Source organism: Arvicola amphibius, chromosome 1, assembly GCF_903992535.2.
Source record: "Arvicola amphibius chromosome 1, mArvAmp1.2, whole genome shotgun sequence".
NCBI lineage: Eukaryota > Metazoa > Chordata > Mammalia > Rodentia > Cricetidae > Arvicola > Arvicola amphibius.
In genome coordinates, this window is record NC_052047.1 from 38,317,193 (window position 1) to 38,336,119 (window position 18,927).

The following is an 18,927-nucleotide window of genomic DNA, read 5'->3' on the forward strand; positions in this document are numbered from 1 at the left end:
AGACTAATGATACATATAAGGACCATTTCTTCTCATTTTTATCTGCTGGCTAGCAATGCTTGTACCTACCCTATACACTTCCTGAGAAGCTGGGAAGAACATGACACTACTACAAGTTTGTTTTTGTCTTGTTTTGTTGAGACTGTGTAGCCCTGGCTGTCCTGGAATTCGCTCTGTAGACCAGACTGGCATCAAACTCATAAGAGATATACCTGCCTCTGCTTTCCAAGTGCTGACATTAATGGCATGTGCCACCACTGCCCAGCAACACTACTTCCAGTTTTATCTTTTGATGTCAAGGGTCAAATCTGACCTGGGTTGCTCTTCAGCACAAAAAGCACCCACTGAGGATACACAATAAACGTGATGCTTTAAGCAAATCTTACTTGCGTTCATGAGGCGTCTCTGTGCTCACGGAGTGATACCTCATGAGCTTTCTCTGAGAGACCCCTGGAGAGTTCTGAGCAGGTTCTGGAGGCGCCGGGCTCTCTACAGGGAAATGACTCAGGGTGTTGGCTCTCCTTCTGAATGCCTGCTGGGGTGACAGCAGAGCAGATTCTTCTGCAATGTGGCCCTCTGAGTCACTGGATAGGTCTTCTGAGGAGCCAAGGAGCTTGAAGGAGCTCTCAGAGACGGGCAAGGCTTCCTTGTCACCCATGGACAGCTCCTGACAACAGACAACAGATGAGACATACCACAGGGAAACGGAAAGAGATTCTCTGGTGAGGAGCTGGAGTTCAGACCCCCTCATTCTTGCACCAGGGCATGCTGACAATGATGGGGTGGGGTGGTAAAGGGAGTGGGGGCTGTCTCCTGAACACCAATCCTCTCCAGTTTACCTCTTGGCAGTCACAGGGTTAAACAAACCAGGTTCAGGCATGTGTAAATGCCTCCAGAACAAGACAGGAAAGCAAGGAGACACACCAGGTGGGTCACCACAGAGGACTGTGAGCCAACTTGTTATACCTGTACTCGGTGGCAGACCACAGGGGCAAGATTTGGCTGCTTACTTAACCATAAGGATCATGTGTACTCACAGTCAAGGGTCAGCAAGAGGACAGGCTCAGGGATTTATGACTCAATTCCCTGAGTTCATAACCCACCCTCCCACCTTTGAAGCTCTCTCAAATTTATTTATTTTCATTATTGCAAAAATCTACTTTGGATAAGAAGCTCATTTGTTGTTATAAATTAGATCTCATTTGACTAAAGTTACGATCTTGATTCTTTGTTTATGGGAATAGTTATTTGCCTTTTTATTTAAAACTTTTATGTTATGATATAAAAAATCATATGAGCCCTCCATTTGTGCAGAGAGGCCTGGAAACATTAAACGTTTTATGACTGGAGGGAATGTGGGTTTTTTTGTCCTTTCTACAGAGCTGTGTAGGTGAGAGGATGGGCAGGCTTGCTGGCTGGATCTTGGGGTACCACTCAAGGAGAATATGCTTACTTTGCTGGTGTTACTTAGAGTACTAGAAGTGGAACTGTCCAGATCCACGCTGGCAGAGTGGTCCTGCAGGCCTCTGGCTTTATTACCCTACATAAAGAAAAGGCAGTTGAGATACAGCCCCAAAGCATCAGCTGGGGCAGCCTGGCCTCGTTAAGTAAGCTCAGAAAACTGAACTCCCTCACAAACACCGCAGCGCTTATTCATGTGTTAAGACCATCATGTTTCTCCTATTGTTTAAAGGGTCATACCAACCTAGATGACCTATAAAGGCCCAAGAATAAGTCATTTGCTGCGGATCACCAACAGGAAGAAGGAATAATTCCTCTATGATGCTCCCCAAAGTACTCAATAAAAAGCTCTTTCCTGAGTCACAGGTGGTCATAACCGGCCACCTGCATGTCACTCAATCAACCTGCATCCCTGTGGGAACTCTCAGAGGCAAGCCCTTCCAGCCTTGGTTTTGTAACTGCACTGTTTTGAATTATCTTAAGGAGCATTGTGAAATTCTCAGTTATACCATTGGACAAAGTCATCTTTGACTGACTAATGTTTCAGAGGGAATATGCCCTACCATTTTGAAGAACTACAATGGAATAGTACAAGCTCTAAAAAATGTCAAGTTTTGATTTGTTAGATGTAACATAAGGATGTTCACAAGCATGGGATAGGAGAATGCTTTCCTAAGGAACTCCAAGGTGATGCTCAGTGCATCTGGACCTTCCTAAGTACTCCCGGGTGATGCTCAGTGCATCCCAGAGAGCTCTTGTGGGTGACTTTTTCTACAAAGGTCTTGATAACAAGTATTTCATAAGCATCTCACCATTTCTAAGTCACGTGGCCTTTCTGACAAATATTCAATTCTCTACAAAAGTAACCTTAGATAACAAGTAAATGAATGAAAGGCACTGTGTTAATAAAGTTAACTTTATTTACAAAATAAAGACAGAGACTGGTAGGATTTGGCCCATGGGTCAATTATTTCATGCATCTGCCTACAGGGAGTTCCAAGCACTTAACAAAAGGAGCTGATAGGACAGTTCCCAAAACTGTCTCCAGGGACACCAGGGAAGATGTGATCTACATCTTGGCATACATAACCTATGTTCTTTATAGGACGGTCTGTAAAAATAACACTCTTGGGAGCAGAGAATCCCATGGGATAGACCACAAAAGAGTGTAACTTGGGAGCTTGAGGCACTAAGTTTGGGAGCGTGAAGTAAGGCTATGCTAGACAGTGTGACACCATCTCAATAAACACACAGATAAAGAAAATGTAGCTAGTTATTTCTCTAAGTCTGATGAGACAACAAAATCGGGCTGAATCCTAGGCTCTGTTTAAGAATTATTTAACTGAAGTGAGAAGAAAGGATGCCACCTACCCGGGACAGAATGCTCTCCAAGGACTCTGTTAGGGACCGCTTTGCTCTGTTCTTCAGCATATCTAGCCTGAACCGGGTAGCGCTGGGTGGCAGTTCACTCCCAATATTCTCGGCTGCCACCTGTGGTGTCTAGAAAGAGAAACAAAGAAGAGTCCAGTCAATTAAAGCTCCAACCCTTCTGTGAACAAACGAACAACCTCTAGGTCCCATTGCTTTGAGAGCCTGAGGTCCCGTGTGCTCTTTAGTGACATGCCTGCAAGTCCAGCACACGATTTGCTCTCTGGAGTGAAATGAGAGAATCAATGTGCTCTGAGCCTCATCAGCTGGCTCAGGCTTGGTAACTGGATGAGAAACCTGCTGTTTCCTAACTGTAGCCTTGTGCAAATTTCCCATTTTCTCGGAGCCTGGCACACTGGGAGCAACAACCACCTATGCACGTCTCTGTGCTCGGAGACTACAGCAGGAGAGAAGAGGAAGCACTGAGCACAGGGTCTGAGATGAAAGCTATGGTGCCAACCTTTTAAAATAAAGCAGTGACTTACCTGCGGGGCATCTCAGAACTAACTTAAAATTAAAAGTTAACGTAGCCACTGCATCTGCCTTTCCATAGTAAACCTTTGTCCATTTTTACCGTCTGTCTCCCCCTTTTTCTCTCACTGGTATTTCATGATCCCTTTCTTTCTCCTCTAAACCAAACTTCCCTCTCTCAGCTACACATACCATTAAAACTAAAGCATAGCGGAGCCTGACAGCCACTAAATAAGTAACTTCTTAACAAGGAGGTACGTGTCTAAAAAATTACCCCCCAAAACCTGCACATTGAGTTGTTTAGATGGACTCTCACCCGACTGCCTCCTGCTAGAAGATGATTCGGTGGGAAAAAGACAAGCAGGCAAAGTCTCGATACTCTAAACACAACACATTCCTCTCAGCACACAGAAAACTACAGATGCTCAAGCCTGGCCAAGATGGCACTCCCGGATGTTGAGGAGCAAGAGAACAGGCATTCTGGGACTAATGGACAGGTATGCAGGGCACACATACCTGAGCAACAGAGACCAACACCACCCACACCTGCTGCCATGTTATACACTCTGGGCAACTGGTCCACGCATCAGTGCCACGGAAAAGAGTCTGCTAGGTTCAAGGCCAGCAGACCTCAGAGTAGAGACTCACCCACAAAAGGTAAGTCTCTACTTTAAGGCCTGCTAAACTCAACACCAGGTTACCCACAATGTTAAGATGATCCAGAACTGCTTTCAGACTCATATTTATAAAATAGAAGCAAACTAAACAGATGGTTTTGACAGTAAAGGAAATATTGACTGAAAGATTAAATGGAGAAAGCAGTACCGATCGGTAGATAGTACGTGGGAAAAAGAGCTACATGCCTGTGTTTTTAAAGCAGGCCTGAGGAATTTCTGATACTTAACACTGCTTCTGTTCCCTTGTTTCTAAAAAGATACCTTTCTCTTCCCTGGGCCAGAACTCAAATATAATTTGTAATAATAAGCACTTAGAATTTATTCAATATTCAAATAAACATTTGGAAGTTTCTTCTTTGAAGATGAGGCTGGGTCTTAGGTGATTTCTAGTGTGGAGGCTCTACAGTGAATTCTGCTACGGTAAAACACACGGTCTATCACGTGACAGACGGAAACCTAAGGACTTGAACCAACCAAGCAAACACAAAGCCCAAACTGTACAAAGTGAGATGCACACCCAAGGGGTTGGGAATGAAGACCTTATCAAAACATACTTTGAAAGATATAGAAGTAAGTTGTATTAATAGAAAGGCAGACACATGACAAAAGCAATTTACCAAATGTTACAAATCTGTATATTGGTGGGGGTATAAATGCTCGTAGTATAAGTTTTTCAACTTTTCTGTATTCCTGAAATTTTTTTTCTTCTCCTCCTCTCTCTCTCTCTCTCTCCTCTCTCTCTCTCTCTCTCTCTCTCTCTCTCTCTCTCTCTCTCTCTCTCTCTCTCTGTGTGTGTGTGTGTGTATGTGTTTTTTCGAGACAGGGTTTCTCTGTGTAACAGTCCTGGCCATCCTGGAACTTCGCTTTGTAGACCAGGCTGTTCTTGAACTCACTGAGATTCACCTGCCCAGGCCTCCCAAGTGCTGGGATTAAAGGTGTGTACCAACACCGCCGGCTGAAATTTTTTTCTTAATAAAATATCAGGGGGAAAAAAGGAAGAAAAAACATACTTGAAAATGAATCTCGTGTAATCCATAACTAATTCTGCAGCAGCAAATTTTGTTAAGCTCCTAAAATTATGATTAAAATAATAGATTTCACTAGCAAATTTCTTAAGGTCTGTTCATACATCAACTCTAAAATGAGTATTTTCCTACCCAACTAAAAATGCTGGCATAGTCAGGTATATTTGCACATGCCTGTATTCTAACACCCATAAGGCAGAGGTAGAAGCAAGAGGACAGCTGTGAGTTCAAGACCAGCCTGCTCTACAATGAAAACAAACAGGCAGAGGTTTTGCAAACTGAATGGAATGACCATAAGGATGACCGCTGCCAACGCTGGTCCTGACTGCAAGGCTCGGGCTCTTTCACGTCGGCTCTTGTGTTTGGAAAATGAAAAAAAAATAGATATATTTCTCCAAGGAACTGTGCCATGCCCAAATCACCTTGAATCCATAAAATTAATTTGTACTTAGGTCAAAACTTCCATCTACTGTAAGTGCTTTATTCTGTTTTTTTCTAACAGTTATAAGCCATTTCAAAATTATCAACTTCCCGTCAGACTGACTCAATGAAAAAAAAGGCAGAAAACTTTTTTTGTGGCACAAGGTGTTACATGGGTGAGGTGTGTGTGTGTGTGTCTGTGTGTGTGTGTGTGTGTGTGTGTGAAATAAGTCAGCTACAGTGAACTAGAGAAGTCATTGGAAAGCCTGACTAGGTGGAGTCATGCCACTGGTAAAGAGACAGGTTGGGTCAGGACCCTGAGATGGCCACAGGGACAGGCTAGGAAAGGAAGGCTGGCCAATGAGAAAGCACGTTCAGAGACCACGAGTGCTCTAACAGCTCAGGAAAAGAACGTGACTGCCAAAGCCAACTGGCAAGAAGACACCAACTGAAAGGAGTTGCTAAGCCTGTACCCAATTAAAACAGCACCGAGTTCAGGTTACCAGACAGCAATGGAGCCCATGGGGAATAGCACACATAGAGGACGCTATGAGAACTCTGCACTCACGTGCCCTCTGCCGTGGGAATTTGCTTCTGGGACAGGTTTAAACATACAAGAAAATACACTTCTACAAAACTAAGGCACTTGATGGCCTTTCACTGATTTTTCCGCTCTAGATTTTTCTGGACCAGTGACTTCTGTTGTTAGGAGGCCTCTAGTTAGTTCCCGGCTGCTTAGCCCCAAAATAATCACACAGAAACTGTATTAATTAAATCACTACTTGGCCCATTAGCTCTAACTTCTTATTGGCTAACTCTTACATCTTAAATTAACCCATTTCTAGTAATCTGTGTATTGCCATGTGGCTGTGGTTTACTGGCTAAAGTTCCATCTGGCTTCTCCCTCACTCTGCCCTTCTTTCTACCTTGCTATAGGTCCAAAGCAGTTTCTTTATTAATTAATCAATCATATTCACAGCATACAGAGGGGAATCCCACATCAAACAAGCAAATATAAAATGCTCAGGGATCGAAGCTACTAATAATGAGCTAACAAGATGTGTGCTGGATCCCATACTTCTCAAAGGTCTTGAAGGCAGAGTCTGTGGAGATGGGAAGTTCCAGTTTCAGCATGGTACCCCACAAGAACTAAACAAGTGTGTGAGCAGGAAGAGACACGGGGGAGACAGCACTCCCACCACCCAAAGGGAATAATGGAAGTTCTGACTGAATGCGTGGAGCTAGGCCTCCCAACCCTTATGCGGCAGGCCAAAGAAGCCTGCTCACATTAACACAGCATTGGCACAATGAAAACCTTGCAGACCCTAAGTGTACTCCCAAGGGGGGCTGGGCAGTTCACTGCCACTTTTCAAAGAGCAAAGGTGACTAAGACCGGCTTCCCAAATCATGCAACCTGTGACTACAACCTGCCATGGTGCAGACAGAAACATTGCCATCTTTAACACAACGAACACTCCCTCATTTTCTCTATGTGTGCAACAATAAAGATAAAGCTTAGGTAGGAAAAAAGGTTCTGCCTACCCCCAAATCCCGATCCCGTGTACAGAGTCGCCCTACAAAAGCGCAGGGCATCACCAAGTGCCTACCTGCTTTGGCTCCCCAGTGTGCTTGTGCTCTTTTTGCTTCTCTTCATATAGACATCTCAGAAAAGAAATAATTAATTCGTTCTCTCGCTGCTCGTTTCTTGGCCTCAATTTCTTTAGGAAAAAAATACAGAAGCATAAACATCCTATTTATTTTATCGTCAACAAAACTGCTAACATCCCCTTCGAAAGGGCTACTAACAGCACAGAGCTAGTAACTCCATGCTTTTCTCGATGCTCTCACTAGGGGGCACCAGTGACATTAAGAGTGGAGGTCATTTTTTAAAAAGGACAACAGAGCTCCTGGGCCAGATTGAGGAGCTGATCTTTGATGTTCTTTTACCCAAGATAATTTTTTAATATCAGATAGTGGCGGTCAAAACAGTTAATAAGTAAACATCTTTTAGAAACAGATAAAGCAAAATCTACGTAAATGTACAGTTATAATGACTACACATTTATAACCTCTTAAGGTTAGAGACCTAGAAAGGAACACAGCAATTGGATCCAGGTCACGCTGTCACATGGTGAATGTGTTCATTATGAGGCACTCTGGGCATCCCCATGAAGCAGGTACTTCCGTGAAAAGCTGCAGGCCAAGTTCTCCAGTTGTCCTCCTTTCCCTGCCCTCTCTCCTCTCTGTCTCTCTCCATCCCTTTCTCTCATCCCTCCCCCCTTTTAGTCTTCTTTCTTTACACCCTCCCTAGGACTTTTAATTTGTTAGCACTGGCACGGCACACCATTCTACAAACTAGCACATGCAAACTGTAGTTACTTGCAGAAACCAATTAATCCCTCAAGCTTCCCCTAATAGATCATGGTCTCCTTCAGCTCCCAAATCTCTGCATATAAAATACCAGCCACAGTATAGTTTTAAAGTCATCTAATTCAATATATTACTTTCTGTGACCATAAAAAAACCCAACTACCCAAAGTACCCCAGAGAAACAGTATCTGACCCATAGCTTTGCTGATACCGTCGTCAGGTCCACTGCCCAGTCCTCCTCTTTATCTCCAGACTTCTAACCTGCCCTTTAACAGTCAAGAGGGTGACAAACAGATCAACTACACAAGCAGCAGAGTCTCTGGTTAATGCCATTATTGGCAAACTGCTCCCCAGCTAACGAAGGAACAGTGGTATTATCCTTAGAGTCACAAGCATTAATGACAAAGGACACCTTGGTCCAGACTTCTGATAGGCGCTTCCTTAGAAAAAGGTCAGTTTAAATGGCAAGTTTTAAAGGTTAACAAGATGGAACTTGTCAACTAGAACCACACAGTGGAAGTTGAGGGTGGTCATGCACATCCATCCCAGAGACCGACAGCTGAAGAGAGAAGGGGACGAACTGTTCAAATTGGCAGAAAATGAAATCGCAAGCAGTCATGGTAGAATGACTGAGCTGCTGCCCACTGACCACAGGAGCATGAGACCCCCCTGGAGCTCCTCAAGCATCCCGAGGCAATCCCTGCAGTGCAGCAGAAATGCATTATCTGCCGTGTCACACCAAGTCCAGAAGTGAATACTTCCTCAAAATAACTGAAATACAGAGAGGTTACCCTTCTGCACTCACCGAGATTAGGGATGTGTCATCACCCTAAAATCTCTCATGTGGCTTCATCGTTCTCTACCGTGGTTAGACCACTACTTCTTTCAAGTTTTATACACATTCATTAATCCGAGTGACAATCACAAAAATGACAGTGAATTATGTCGAGCAGTATCACTTTGCAGTCAAAAATTAACTTGCTTGTTCACAATCAGAGGTGTGAGGAGCTGGGATGCAGTTACCGGGGCAACAATGAGGTATGGCTGGCAGCAAAGGAAAGGCTCTGTGCTGACTGCACAGGTACACAGACCATCAGTTTGCATCCTTTTCTATAAACATTTTCTATAACATGATGTTCTATAAACATCAATTTAAACAATCCAAAGCAGCCAACTTTCTGTCAAAAGTTAAACTGTTTCTTAGCCATGTTTCTCCAAGGGTCTTGCAAAGTACCATAAAAGCGACAGAAAATTCCCGAACTGACGGCAAGTGCAGCGTCAGAATCTAAAAATGTCTAAGGAGCTCCAAGGAAGTCACTTAAGACATGCTTCACTAGGGTAACACACTCGATATTAATTAAAGACTTTGAACCATTCTTCTCATTATTGTTACTGCAATGCCAGCTTGGAGGTAGCTATTTCTGGTGAAGATGGCCAGAGCAATTTGGGGCACTCAAAAGTGCCAAGAAGAAAGGGAGACCCTGTGTTGTGACTGCCACAGATGGCCCCTAGGTATGTTTGAAAGCCACGTACTTCAAGCTTGTAAAGAAAAAGGTAGCTCTGTGGTATTGTGGGTTCTTTTAGGAGCTGAGAGGTTAATATCCAAGTGTTTATCCACCATCAAGGACTCTGAGGGCTCAAAGCCAGCTGCTATCATCTCTAGTACCATTTGCCTAGTTATTTATTATTAAGCTTTCTCCTAAAGAAACACTGAGTATAATATACATGTTTTAATAACAAAATAATAAATATCACTTATTACTATAATACTTAATATTATAAAAGGCAATTACACTTAAATAATTGGCTTTTGAGAGGGTTTTTCAGAAATAAATTACCCCCAAGGAATTTATATATGACATTTCTATATGACATTTTGGAACTATATGAATTTTCAAATACATTAATAGGGAATGCCGCCCATCACATGACTGAACCTATAAAATATCTTAGGAAATCCATGCAGGTCATGCAGGAAGAGCATCAATGCGCCATCAGAGAAGATTAAATGTGTCTCTCTCAAAAGGAACTCCATGGTGGAGCACAATGGATGAGGTGGGCTTTCCAAGCCAGTGAACAGCATGGCTGCTCCTCTTCTTCCGAGCAACCGAACATCAAGAGCTCTGCACTCTGCAGTACCGTTCTGTATTTGTAGTGTACCTTTACCACCGTCTTTTTTCATGGAGGGGAGGGATCATACCCCTTAGACTTCTCACTACCGCAGAAGAGGGTTCTGGGAATGGCCCATACTGAGTCATCAACACACTGTTTAGGGAAAGCTACATGGTGCCATCTATATGAAAGTGAAAACCTGCATTAGGGAGGGGAAGTACATCTTCCATGCTTGCCAGGACGATGCTCCCTGAGTGACCTGGTACCACGCCCTAAGTGGGTTGGCACTGATGGTCTCGGCTTCAGTTGCAATGCATTAAGAACAAGACAGCAAAGTTGTGAGTCTCAACAAAACACAGAGGCAAATAAAAATTGTGAAAACAGCCTTCAAGGTCATTTGTGAAATTAAAACAACAAAACAAAAGAAAAAAAAAAACCTCCCCTATTCTTTCTTTCTAAAAATGCATGCCAATCCTACAGAAGGACAAGGGGATTAGAGAACTTCACTGAGACACCAGGAAGGAAAGCAGCCTTTTTCCTGTCTCCCCCTACGAGGTGGTGAGAACAATATACAGCTACCTGCTTCTTTGGTTTAATCACCCCCTAACTGTAGAACTTGTCAAGTCATTAGCATGCGCGCGCGCGCGCGCGCGCGCACACACACACACACACACACACACACACACACGACATTACTGTTATGTCACAGTACACTTGCCTCCTTTGAAAGGGGCCAGAAAATCACAAAAATGGCTTTCAGCTCTGGCAGGCATGAAAGCTGTGTTGAGCTCATTAGAGATTCACAGCAAGCAGGCCATGGGCTGGCTGACACACTCGGCCAGCCTGGCTTGCCAGATGCAGCAGCTCTAAGCATGGCGAAGGCGGACCTCTGGGTTTGATGTGCACAGTGCATGAGTGTACCTATGCATGTGGTGGTTTTGTTCTACTCTGAGTTTTAATTTACTGTATGGTTCTAAACATATAACATGACACATATATTTTCAAAAAAGGCAAAAAACCAACGTTGGAGGAACAACTAGGCTTAAACCCATATATAAACATCTTGTAACTCCCACGAGCACAGGAGAGCCGGTGGACCCACACCCAGGCCTCTGTCTTTTGGGGTCTTCCCATTTTATAACCATAACACTGGCTCATGTCCCTGTGGGGGGTGATAGTGACGACTCCTCACACTCAGCACACAGGGCGCTCCACAAGCAGGCTCTGGTGTGCTTTCCTGACAGACATGATAGTGCACTCTACCTGAACTTCCTCAAAAATAGTTGCCTGTTCCTGATTGGTCAGTGTGGTCAGGTGCTTCTGGAGTTCTAACTTGGTTTTAGATGAATTCATTCCTGTGGGGAAGAAGAAAAGGACAAAGGGGAAATTCAGAGTGGAGCTACCGCCTTCACATACTCACCCACCCACTTCAGGACGCGGCCACTAGGCAGCAATGGCGTCACTGCCAAGTGCTGGACACTAAACATCAAACCTGCCCCTTCTACTGAATTCTCAAAACAACTCCATGAGAGTACGCTCCATCCCAGTTTCATATTCGGGAAAACCAAGGACACAAGATTTTATAAACTGGCTTCACTACCCATTTGTACTCTACCGCGGGTACAGTTAGTGCCAAATTACTTATTTGGTGGTAAAATACCACAGACAATCCAAACATTTTCTTCAAAAATGCCGAGCTCCTCTAACCACATGAGAACATGAAAACACTTTCCTAATGAAAAGCAAGCGGTACTGAGTTGAAACCTGATCCGCATTTCTCCCTTGAATTCTTCGTGTGGCCCATACAGCAACTGGTGGCCGACGGAGCTCCTCGCACATGTTCAACAGTCTGAAGACCAGCTCGTTAACGGTGCAAAGGATTCTGGGAGCACTTACAAATGACTAGGCAGAAGCCCAGCACCCATTAGAATCTAACACAACACCACTCCATTCCACTCCTGCGGGAATCCAGCTCAGGGCCTAGTTTGAGTTTTCTTGATGTCAGGTATACATGGCACAGAAGATGTGAAGATTGAGAATGAAAGAATTTGCTAACCCGACTGCCACAAAAGAAAGGTCAGTTGCTGGTTTCTTCTACTTTTCAATAGTTCAAGTCTCCCCATGCTGAAGGGAAGCCCTATTCAGGGGCCAGACTAAGCCTGAAGTATCCACGTGAGTAATCTATGGGCCACCAAGAATAGAAGGTCAATTATGAGTCCTTTATTCAAGCCGGTAACTGAGAGCAGGCTTCTGCCACCAAAATCTCTTGTCCTGAATTGAGGCAGGGTAGGTTTTATAAAGCCAAAAACTACAATTACATTATACCAGAGGTAGGCTGTGGGATTGGGGTGGAGGGGGGTTGTTCCAAATTCAATTGATTAAAATAATCATTGAACCTCCCAAGCTGCAGGTGTGGCTGCACAGGAACAGTCTGCTCAGCAGGATGTGGTTAGAGGCCTGGGGAACAGATAAGCAACTGAAGACTAGGAGCACTTTGGGCAGTTCAACAGCAGGAGCAGTGGTCAAGGCACCTCCATGACTGAGGGCTGGAGAAAACCGACCAGAGCAGGGAGTCTGCTGTGACTTGGGAAACAAACCTCTGCTTTCCAGTTGAGTTTACCGCAATCCGCAGGAGTCTGGGAACTCATGAGAGGTCAGAAGGCCAGTCAGCAGCCAGCCTGCTCAAAGCCTGTGAATGTCCCTCCCTCCTCCTTTAGCTGGAGGTCAGCCCAGCCCCACTTACTGGTGGTACTAGGCACAGGGTGCTGACCCTATGCAAAATACAGCAGGCACCTCAGCTTCTAGAATGTCATTCTTCCTTGTCTTCAACCAATATGAACTCTAAAAGGCCACCATAAAACTACTGCCTCTGTACTCACTACGTCATATGTTGAAGCCTCAAAGCAATCACTGAGTTGGAACTTCGTTTTTAGTAATCCTGTCCCCACCCTTCACCCACATGGGGAAAACAGAAAGGAGAATGGTGGTTGCTAGGGGCTATGGGAACGCTACAGGATGATCAGAAGGTTCTGGAGGTGACAGCAATGAGGGTTACTCCACACTGTAGATGGACTTAAGGCCACTGAACTGTATGTTATGTGTGTTTTTTTTAAGTGAAAATGACAAATTTATATTTGGGTATATTTTTTTCTCACAGTTAGAAAAAGCAATTATTTTTTAGGTCTAAATGTCAACATAGCCTTTCTTTACAGAATTATAGTTTGTGCATGACAAGTATTCTGGATACACAAGAAATGATCATATCTTTGCTTTTACAATTGGGGAATTTAAATCATGTAACAGTCTCAAAAATCACACACACACACAACACACAAAACACACTTAGAAATCTTCCTACAGATAGGACAAGAGGCAAATGAAAAAAAGAAACACAAGCACCTCACTTTCTGGACTCCTTCAATGAGCCTGACCACCAGCACTCCATTCCACCCCCGCTGACCACACCAGACTCTAGGGCTGCCAGCAGAGCAGCCCTTGCTCAGGATCCTTCCACTCTTGAGAGTGGCTGAGCACACTAACAACCAGGGTGGTGGGTCCTGGGCTTTCTATATGCTAGTTTATCCCTAGACGGCTCTCATCCTCCAACAATGTATATATAAAATTACACAATAATTCACTTGTATTCTCACAAACCTAGTGAAAATAAAAACTTTTAAAAACAACTTAGCACAGTAACTGGCTCCTCTTAATATCAAATAAAAATGCTAAGGTTGGGGCTGGAGAGATGGCTCAGGGATTAAGAGCACTGGCTGCTCTTCCAGAGGACCTCAGTTCAATTCCCAGCAACCACATGGTGGCTCACAACCATCTGTAATGAGATCTGATGCCCTCTTCTGGTGGGCAGGCATACATGCAGACAGAACATTGTATACATAATAAATAAATAAATAAATCTTAAAAAAAAAATGCTAAGGTTCCATGTAAACTTCTAGAAGCTCTGGTTAATATGGCTACCACGTGTTTTATTCCTGCCCGCTGACTCCTCGGTTGTGGCCTGTTTTCTGCTCCCCTCCATTAACTGCCCTGCGGAGATCACAGGGGTCCTCTACTGGGAAAGCAGGGAGACATTCTTTAGGCCTCACTTTACGATCTCTGCGATGGCCAATCCACATGACCTCCCAGTCTCATTCAGCTCAATAAATGTTTGATGACATTTACTCCCTAACTTTACTACTCCAAGAGTAACGAGTGCCCTGGAGGAGAGATGGCAAGACGGTCCTTAGCTTCGTGTCCACCACACCCAGGAAAACTTCCTGTCGCACAGAAGACATCCACTGCCCAGCGCGAGTTCACCCATGACACAGCCTCAGCAGAACACCACCGCGAATGCTCGCAGCCAAGGCGCGTGCTCCAGGCCGACAGGGCCTCCGACTCACCCTCGATCCTCTCGCAGAGCTTGTGCAGGCCCTGCAAGGGACAGCTCTCGCACAGCTGGGCTGGTGCCTTGGCAGTCTGCTGCACAGCAGCCACGGTGAAGGCCTGCTTCAGAGTCATCATGATCTCATCGACCTGAGCACAAGGACAGAAGTTCACAGAAGGGCTTTGTACAGCTTTTCACAGACTACCAGAACATGGTGGGAACAGTTGCTACGGCTGTGGTCTGTAGTCTGAGGATGACCACGTACAGATTCAGCCCTCTTAACTCAGGTGAGGTACAAGGCAAATTCTTATTACTAAGTACAAAGCAAGTGCCTCTGGTTCAAAGTTCACCAGGATCCATCCATCCATCCTTCCTTCCTTCCTTCCTTCCTTCCTTTCTTCCTTCCTTCCTTCTTTCTAACCTTTTTCTTCCTGTTTCTTTTCAGCACTGGATCCCACGACATGGCTCAAGTGGGTTACGAGGTTGCCTGCCCTAGAGTTCTACAGCTTGTACCCTCCCTACCTCAGGCCTAAGTGCTGGGATTTACAAAATCCCACTGTGGGAAATGGGCCACCCCACTGTGGGAAATGAAGTTTCTAATTGCTGCATTAGGGTAGAGAGTAAAAGCAAGCATATCTTTCAAAAATATTGAAATCTACAATGAATCCTGGTGAATTTCAGAGGCATAGCAGAAGGGGATTGGTCATGGGTGAATAATGAAACCAAACATTGCCATGTCAGCAAGGCTGCACAGGGCTGAAATTCCTCATGAGGCTTGCAGCGGGCATAGTCATTTTCTTACCAGGGCTTCATTTGTGCACTGGAACACGTAACAGACAAAGTGAAAGCCACCGCCACCTGAGCACTCCCGGCAGATAAACCCAAAGTGGTCCACGTGCCTAATGCCCTGTACAAGAAGGAAGGGGGGCGTGTAAGTGGTACAGAGCAGAAGCACTGCTGGCGGGAGTCCAGCTTCATGAGGACACGGTCCCCTTCAAAGAGCACTATGAGATAACTGCTCACATATTTCTACATAAAGATTAGCATCCTACTAAAATGTTACTTGTCTTATATCACAATGAGAGTCAAGGCTTGCAGACAGAGATATGGGGAGAAAGGAGGCAGAGCTCAGGAGAGGCCAGCAGTCACCAGAGGAGTAAGATGCCAGAGTGTTACCGATAAGCCATGGGGCACGTGGCGATACAAGGATTATTAGGAATGGGTTAATTTGTATGTAGAGCTAGCCAGTAAGAGGCTTGAACCACCAAACAATTATAATTAATATTAAGCCTCCAAATGATTACTTCATAAGCGGCTGTGGGGACCTGCAGACAGGAGAGAAATGGGTCCAGGGAACCAGACAGGACAGAGGACAGACTTGCAGCTACAGAGAACAGCCGGCAGAAAAGCTAGGACTTTGTGGTGTGTGGGGTTAGCACTAAGGAATAAAAGGTACTTTAAAAATCAACAGCATACCACATTAAGAAACATCTCACACACCAACACACACGAACAAGTATGTATACACAACTCACATATATAAAGCTTAAAAAGAGATTCAAAGTGTGTTTGTACCAAAATCACAAGCAAATCACTGAGCAGGATGAAGAATGAGCAAAACATTACTTATATGCCAAGACGAGCAGCTGTGAAGTCTCTGAGGCTAACACCAGGGCTCTGCCGGTGTCCCACAAGCTCTTTCTCATAAACAAGCCTTACTGCATAAGCTTGGTCTGAAAGCCACAGGGACAGAGCTGACAGAGGGTCTTGTTGCTCGCTGTCTCCCAAGTCTACCAGAAGCAATTGTGGCAGCTCTAATTTTTAGATTTAATGTGTATGAGTGTTTTACCCTGACGTATGTATGTGTACTGTGTACATGCCTCATGTCAGTGGAGGTCAGAAATGGATGATCCATTCCCCAGAACTGGAGTTAGGAATGGCTATAGGTCCTCAGCAAGAACAAGTGCTCTTAAACAGCGAGCCATGGCTCCAGCATCCACGGTTAGTTTCCACTGTCACCCTGACACGACCTAGAATCACCTGGGAGAAGGGCCTCTGGGAATGTCAGTGGGGATTGTTTTGACGACATTAATTACCTAAGTAGATCCACACTGAATACGGATGGCACACAGGCCACACCCTGGACTGAACGAGAAGGAGAATGCAAGCTGAGCACCATAACGGACTAGACCTCAGAACTGGGACCGGAATTAAAACCTTTCTCCCTGAGCTGCTTTTATCAGGGTATTTTACCATAGCAACAGGACAGGAAACTAAAACAGCAAGCTAAGTCCAAATGAAATATCTTCTGTGACTATTAATTCTCAAGGCCTCTGAAAGCATCGCCATGCGGAAATACTTAGGGTTCTTTAGGAAAGAATAAACTATCACACTACTCTAAAACAGTAAAGGTCTCCCAGCATGGTGCATGTCTCTGATTCCAGCACTCGGGAAGCAGAGGCAGGTGCGAATCTCTGTGAGCTCAAAGACCAGGCCAGTCTACAAAGTTCCAGGATGGCATGGGCTGCACAGAGAGACCTTAAATAGCTAACAGTAACATTTTAACATATCAACATAATTAGGATCAATCAAGATTCTGACACTAATGTCACTTTCAGGCAAGTATTTTCCAGCCCACAACTGCTGACATATCCTGATCTCAATCAATGTCCTCCATCAGCAAGCTAAGAATCTAACAGAGGCTGCTATGTAGGGGATGCCATTTATCAAAGTTTCTTTGAAAAGGCTTCTCTATTCAACTTGTTAAAAACATTACTTATTATCAAAATCGAAAACAGTATGTTTATGACCACTTAATTAGTTTACATATTAGATTAACAAACAACTAAGATTTTTACATCTTATTACAGAAATGAAAAGTTAGAATATAAGAAAAAATCACCAAACAGTAACATAAACGATCTCTTATTTGCCAGGACAATCCAGAGAAAACTGGCTCATCACAGTTGACAGATTCCTCCCAAATCTCTCTATGAAACACAGCTGGAAGACTAACAAACACAGAAAGTTTCACGTAGACACTGCATTCTGGGTAAAACCCCCTCAAAGGTAAGTACAATCCATCATAGTTATAGGAGAAGTAATAATGAAAATACAAAAGATTAAAAATTTCAAGACTATGAATTATATATATAAAACATATAATTCTATATAACATATATGATTATATATAAAAACAGATATTAATTACATATACCATGTGCTTATATATCAAGCATATACATATATCAATTATACATATGTGCACACACATATACATACCAATTATATATAAAACATGCACATACATAAAAGCCCTTGGAAAAAGCAAGAAGACAACAATACCACTATAACAGGGAAAAAAGGAAGGTAGATAATTTTCTCTAGCACACTGTTCTAAAAAGCAAAATTGTTAATTTCAGGATTATAATTTGCCTCAGTAAATGATGAGATAAAGAGACACAGAATCAAGATTAAAAACCTGCTGTTTTATACAACATTGCTTCTCCTGTGTGCATTAGAAGAACTAAAATTTAATTAATAATTTGTCTGCATTTACCTGAGAGCAAAAGGATATCTCCTTAAAATTTTTCTCCAGTGCAATCTTTTTGGTGTCAGGGCTGATGAGGTAAACTTCAGACTGGCCAATCTTAAAAAAACAAACAAACAAAAAGAAAGAAATGTGTTTCTCCTGAAAACTGATTCATTATACACGTCATGGCCTATGAGGTAAGGACAAAGGCAAGCTCTCATAAAACTCTGTATCTGTAAAGAGTTTCAAAGGTTATAGCTTATGCCATGGATGTCAAGTGTCAAGAGACAAACACCTATGTGACACAGCAGTAATCTGATGACAGTGATAGTAATGGCAATAATAATAATGATCCTCCAAGTCCACACCCTCTTCAAAGGGAAATTAGTTTTCCCGCCTTCTATTCCTCTCTCCGCCAGTCATATCCCTCCTGTCTCCACCTCCCTAGGCTGGGAGTAAAGGAATGGGATCCCAAGTGCTGGGATCACCTTTGTGTGAACTCTGTTTCTCTTTTAGACAGACTCAATGTTGAGTAGCCCAGGGTGGCCTTGAACTAACAAGAGATCCCTCTGCCTGGGATTAAAGGTGTATGCCACTACTGGCTGGCCTCCAGGGGCTTAGCTCTGCATGCTGATCTTCAGGCAAGCTTTGTTTGTCAGATTACAAACAAAACATCACTACAGAAATTTACCTCCCTGACCATCACCTCCAAACGCTCAAGTTTCTCGGTTCCTGTATGTGCTGGTTTCTACAGATTTAACCCCTCCTCAGAATCACCGAGTTAGCGGGCACAGCCTCAGACCACTCTATCTGACCAGCTTCACTTCCAAGCCCTTTACCCTTTGGAGGACAAGATGAAGGCTGAAATGCCGGGTCACGAGGGGCACTGAGGTCTTTATTTATTTAGATGTCATTAAGTGAGATCCAGGAATGTGAGGTTGCTTCTGGTCTCTCTGTCATGACTGCTTTCCCATCAGACCTGACGTGAGGAATAAAGGCCGGACAACTAAGGGGCCTGCCAGGCGAAGCAGTGGAGCCATGTCTTCAGGT

At 44.0% G+C, this 18,927-nt stretch overlaps 1 protein-coding gene across 1 annotated transcript in view; it reads right to left on the reverse strand.

Annotated features, from left to right (window-relative positions):
- The window catches only part of Tbc1d1 (TBC1 domain family member 1), a 192,832-nt gene that overhangs the window by 68,795 nt on the left and 105,110 nt on the right, over positions 1-18,927 (reverse strand). Inside the window, 8 exon segments of the mRNA XM_038344424.2 lie at positions 387-667; positions 1,454-1,540; positions 2,833-2,961; positions 7,090-7,200; positions 11,228-11,319; positions 14,362-14,494; positions 15,148-15,252; positions 17,905-17,994. Coding sequence (XP_038200352.1) covers positions 387-667; positions 1,454-1,540; positions 2,833-2,961; positions 7,090-7,200; positions 11,228-11,319; positions 14,362-14,494; positions 15,148-15,252; positions 17,905-17,994 — 1,028 coding nt within the window.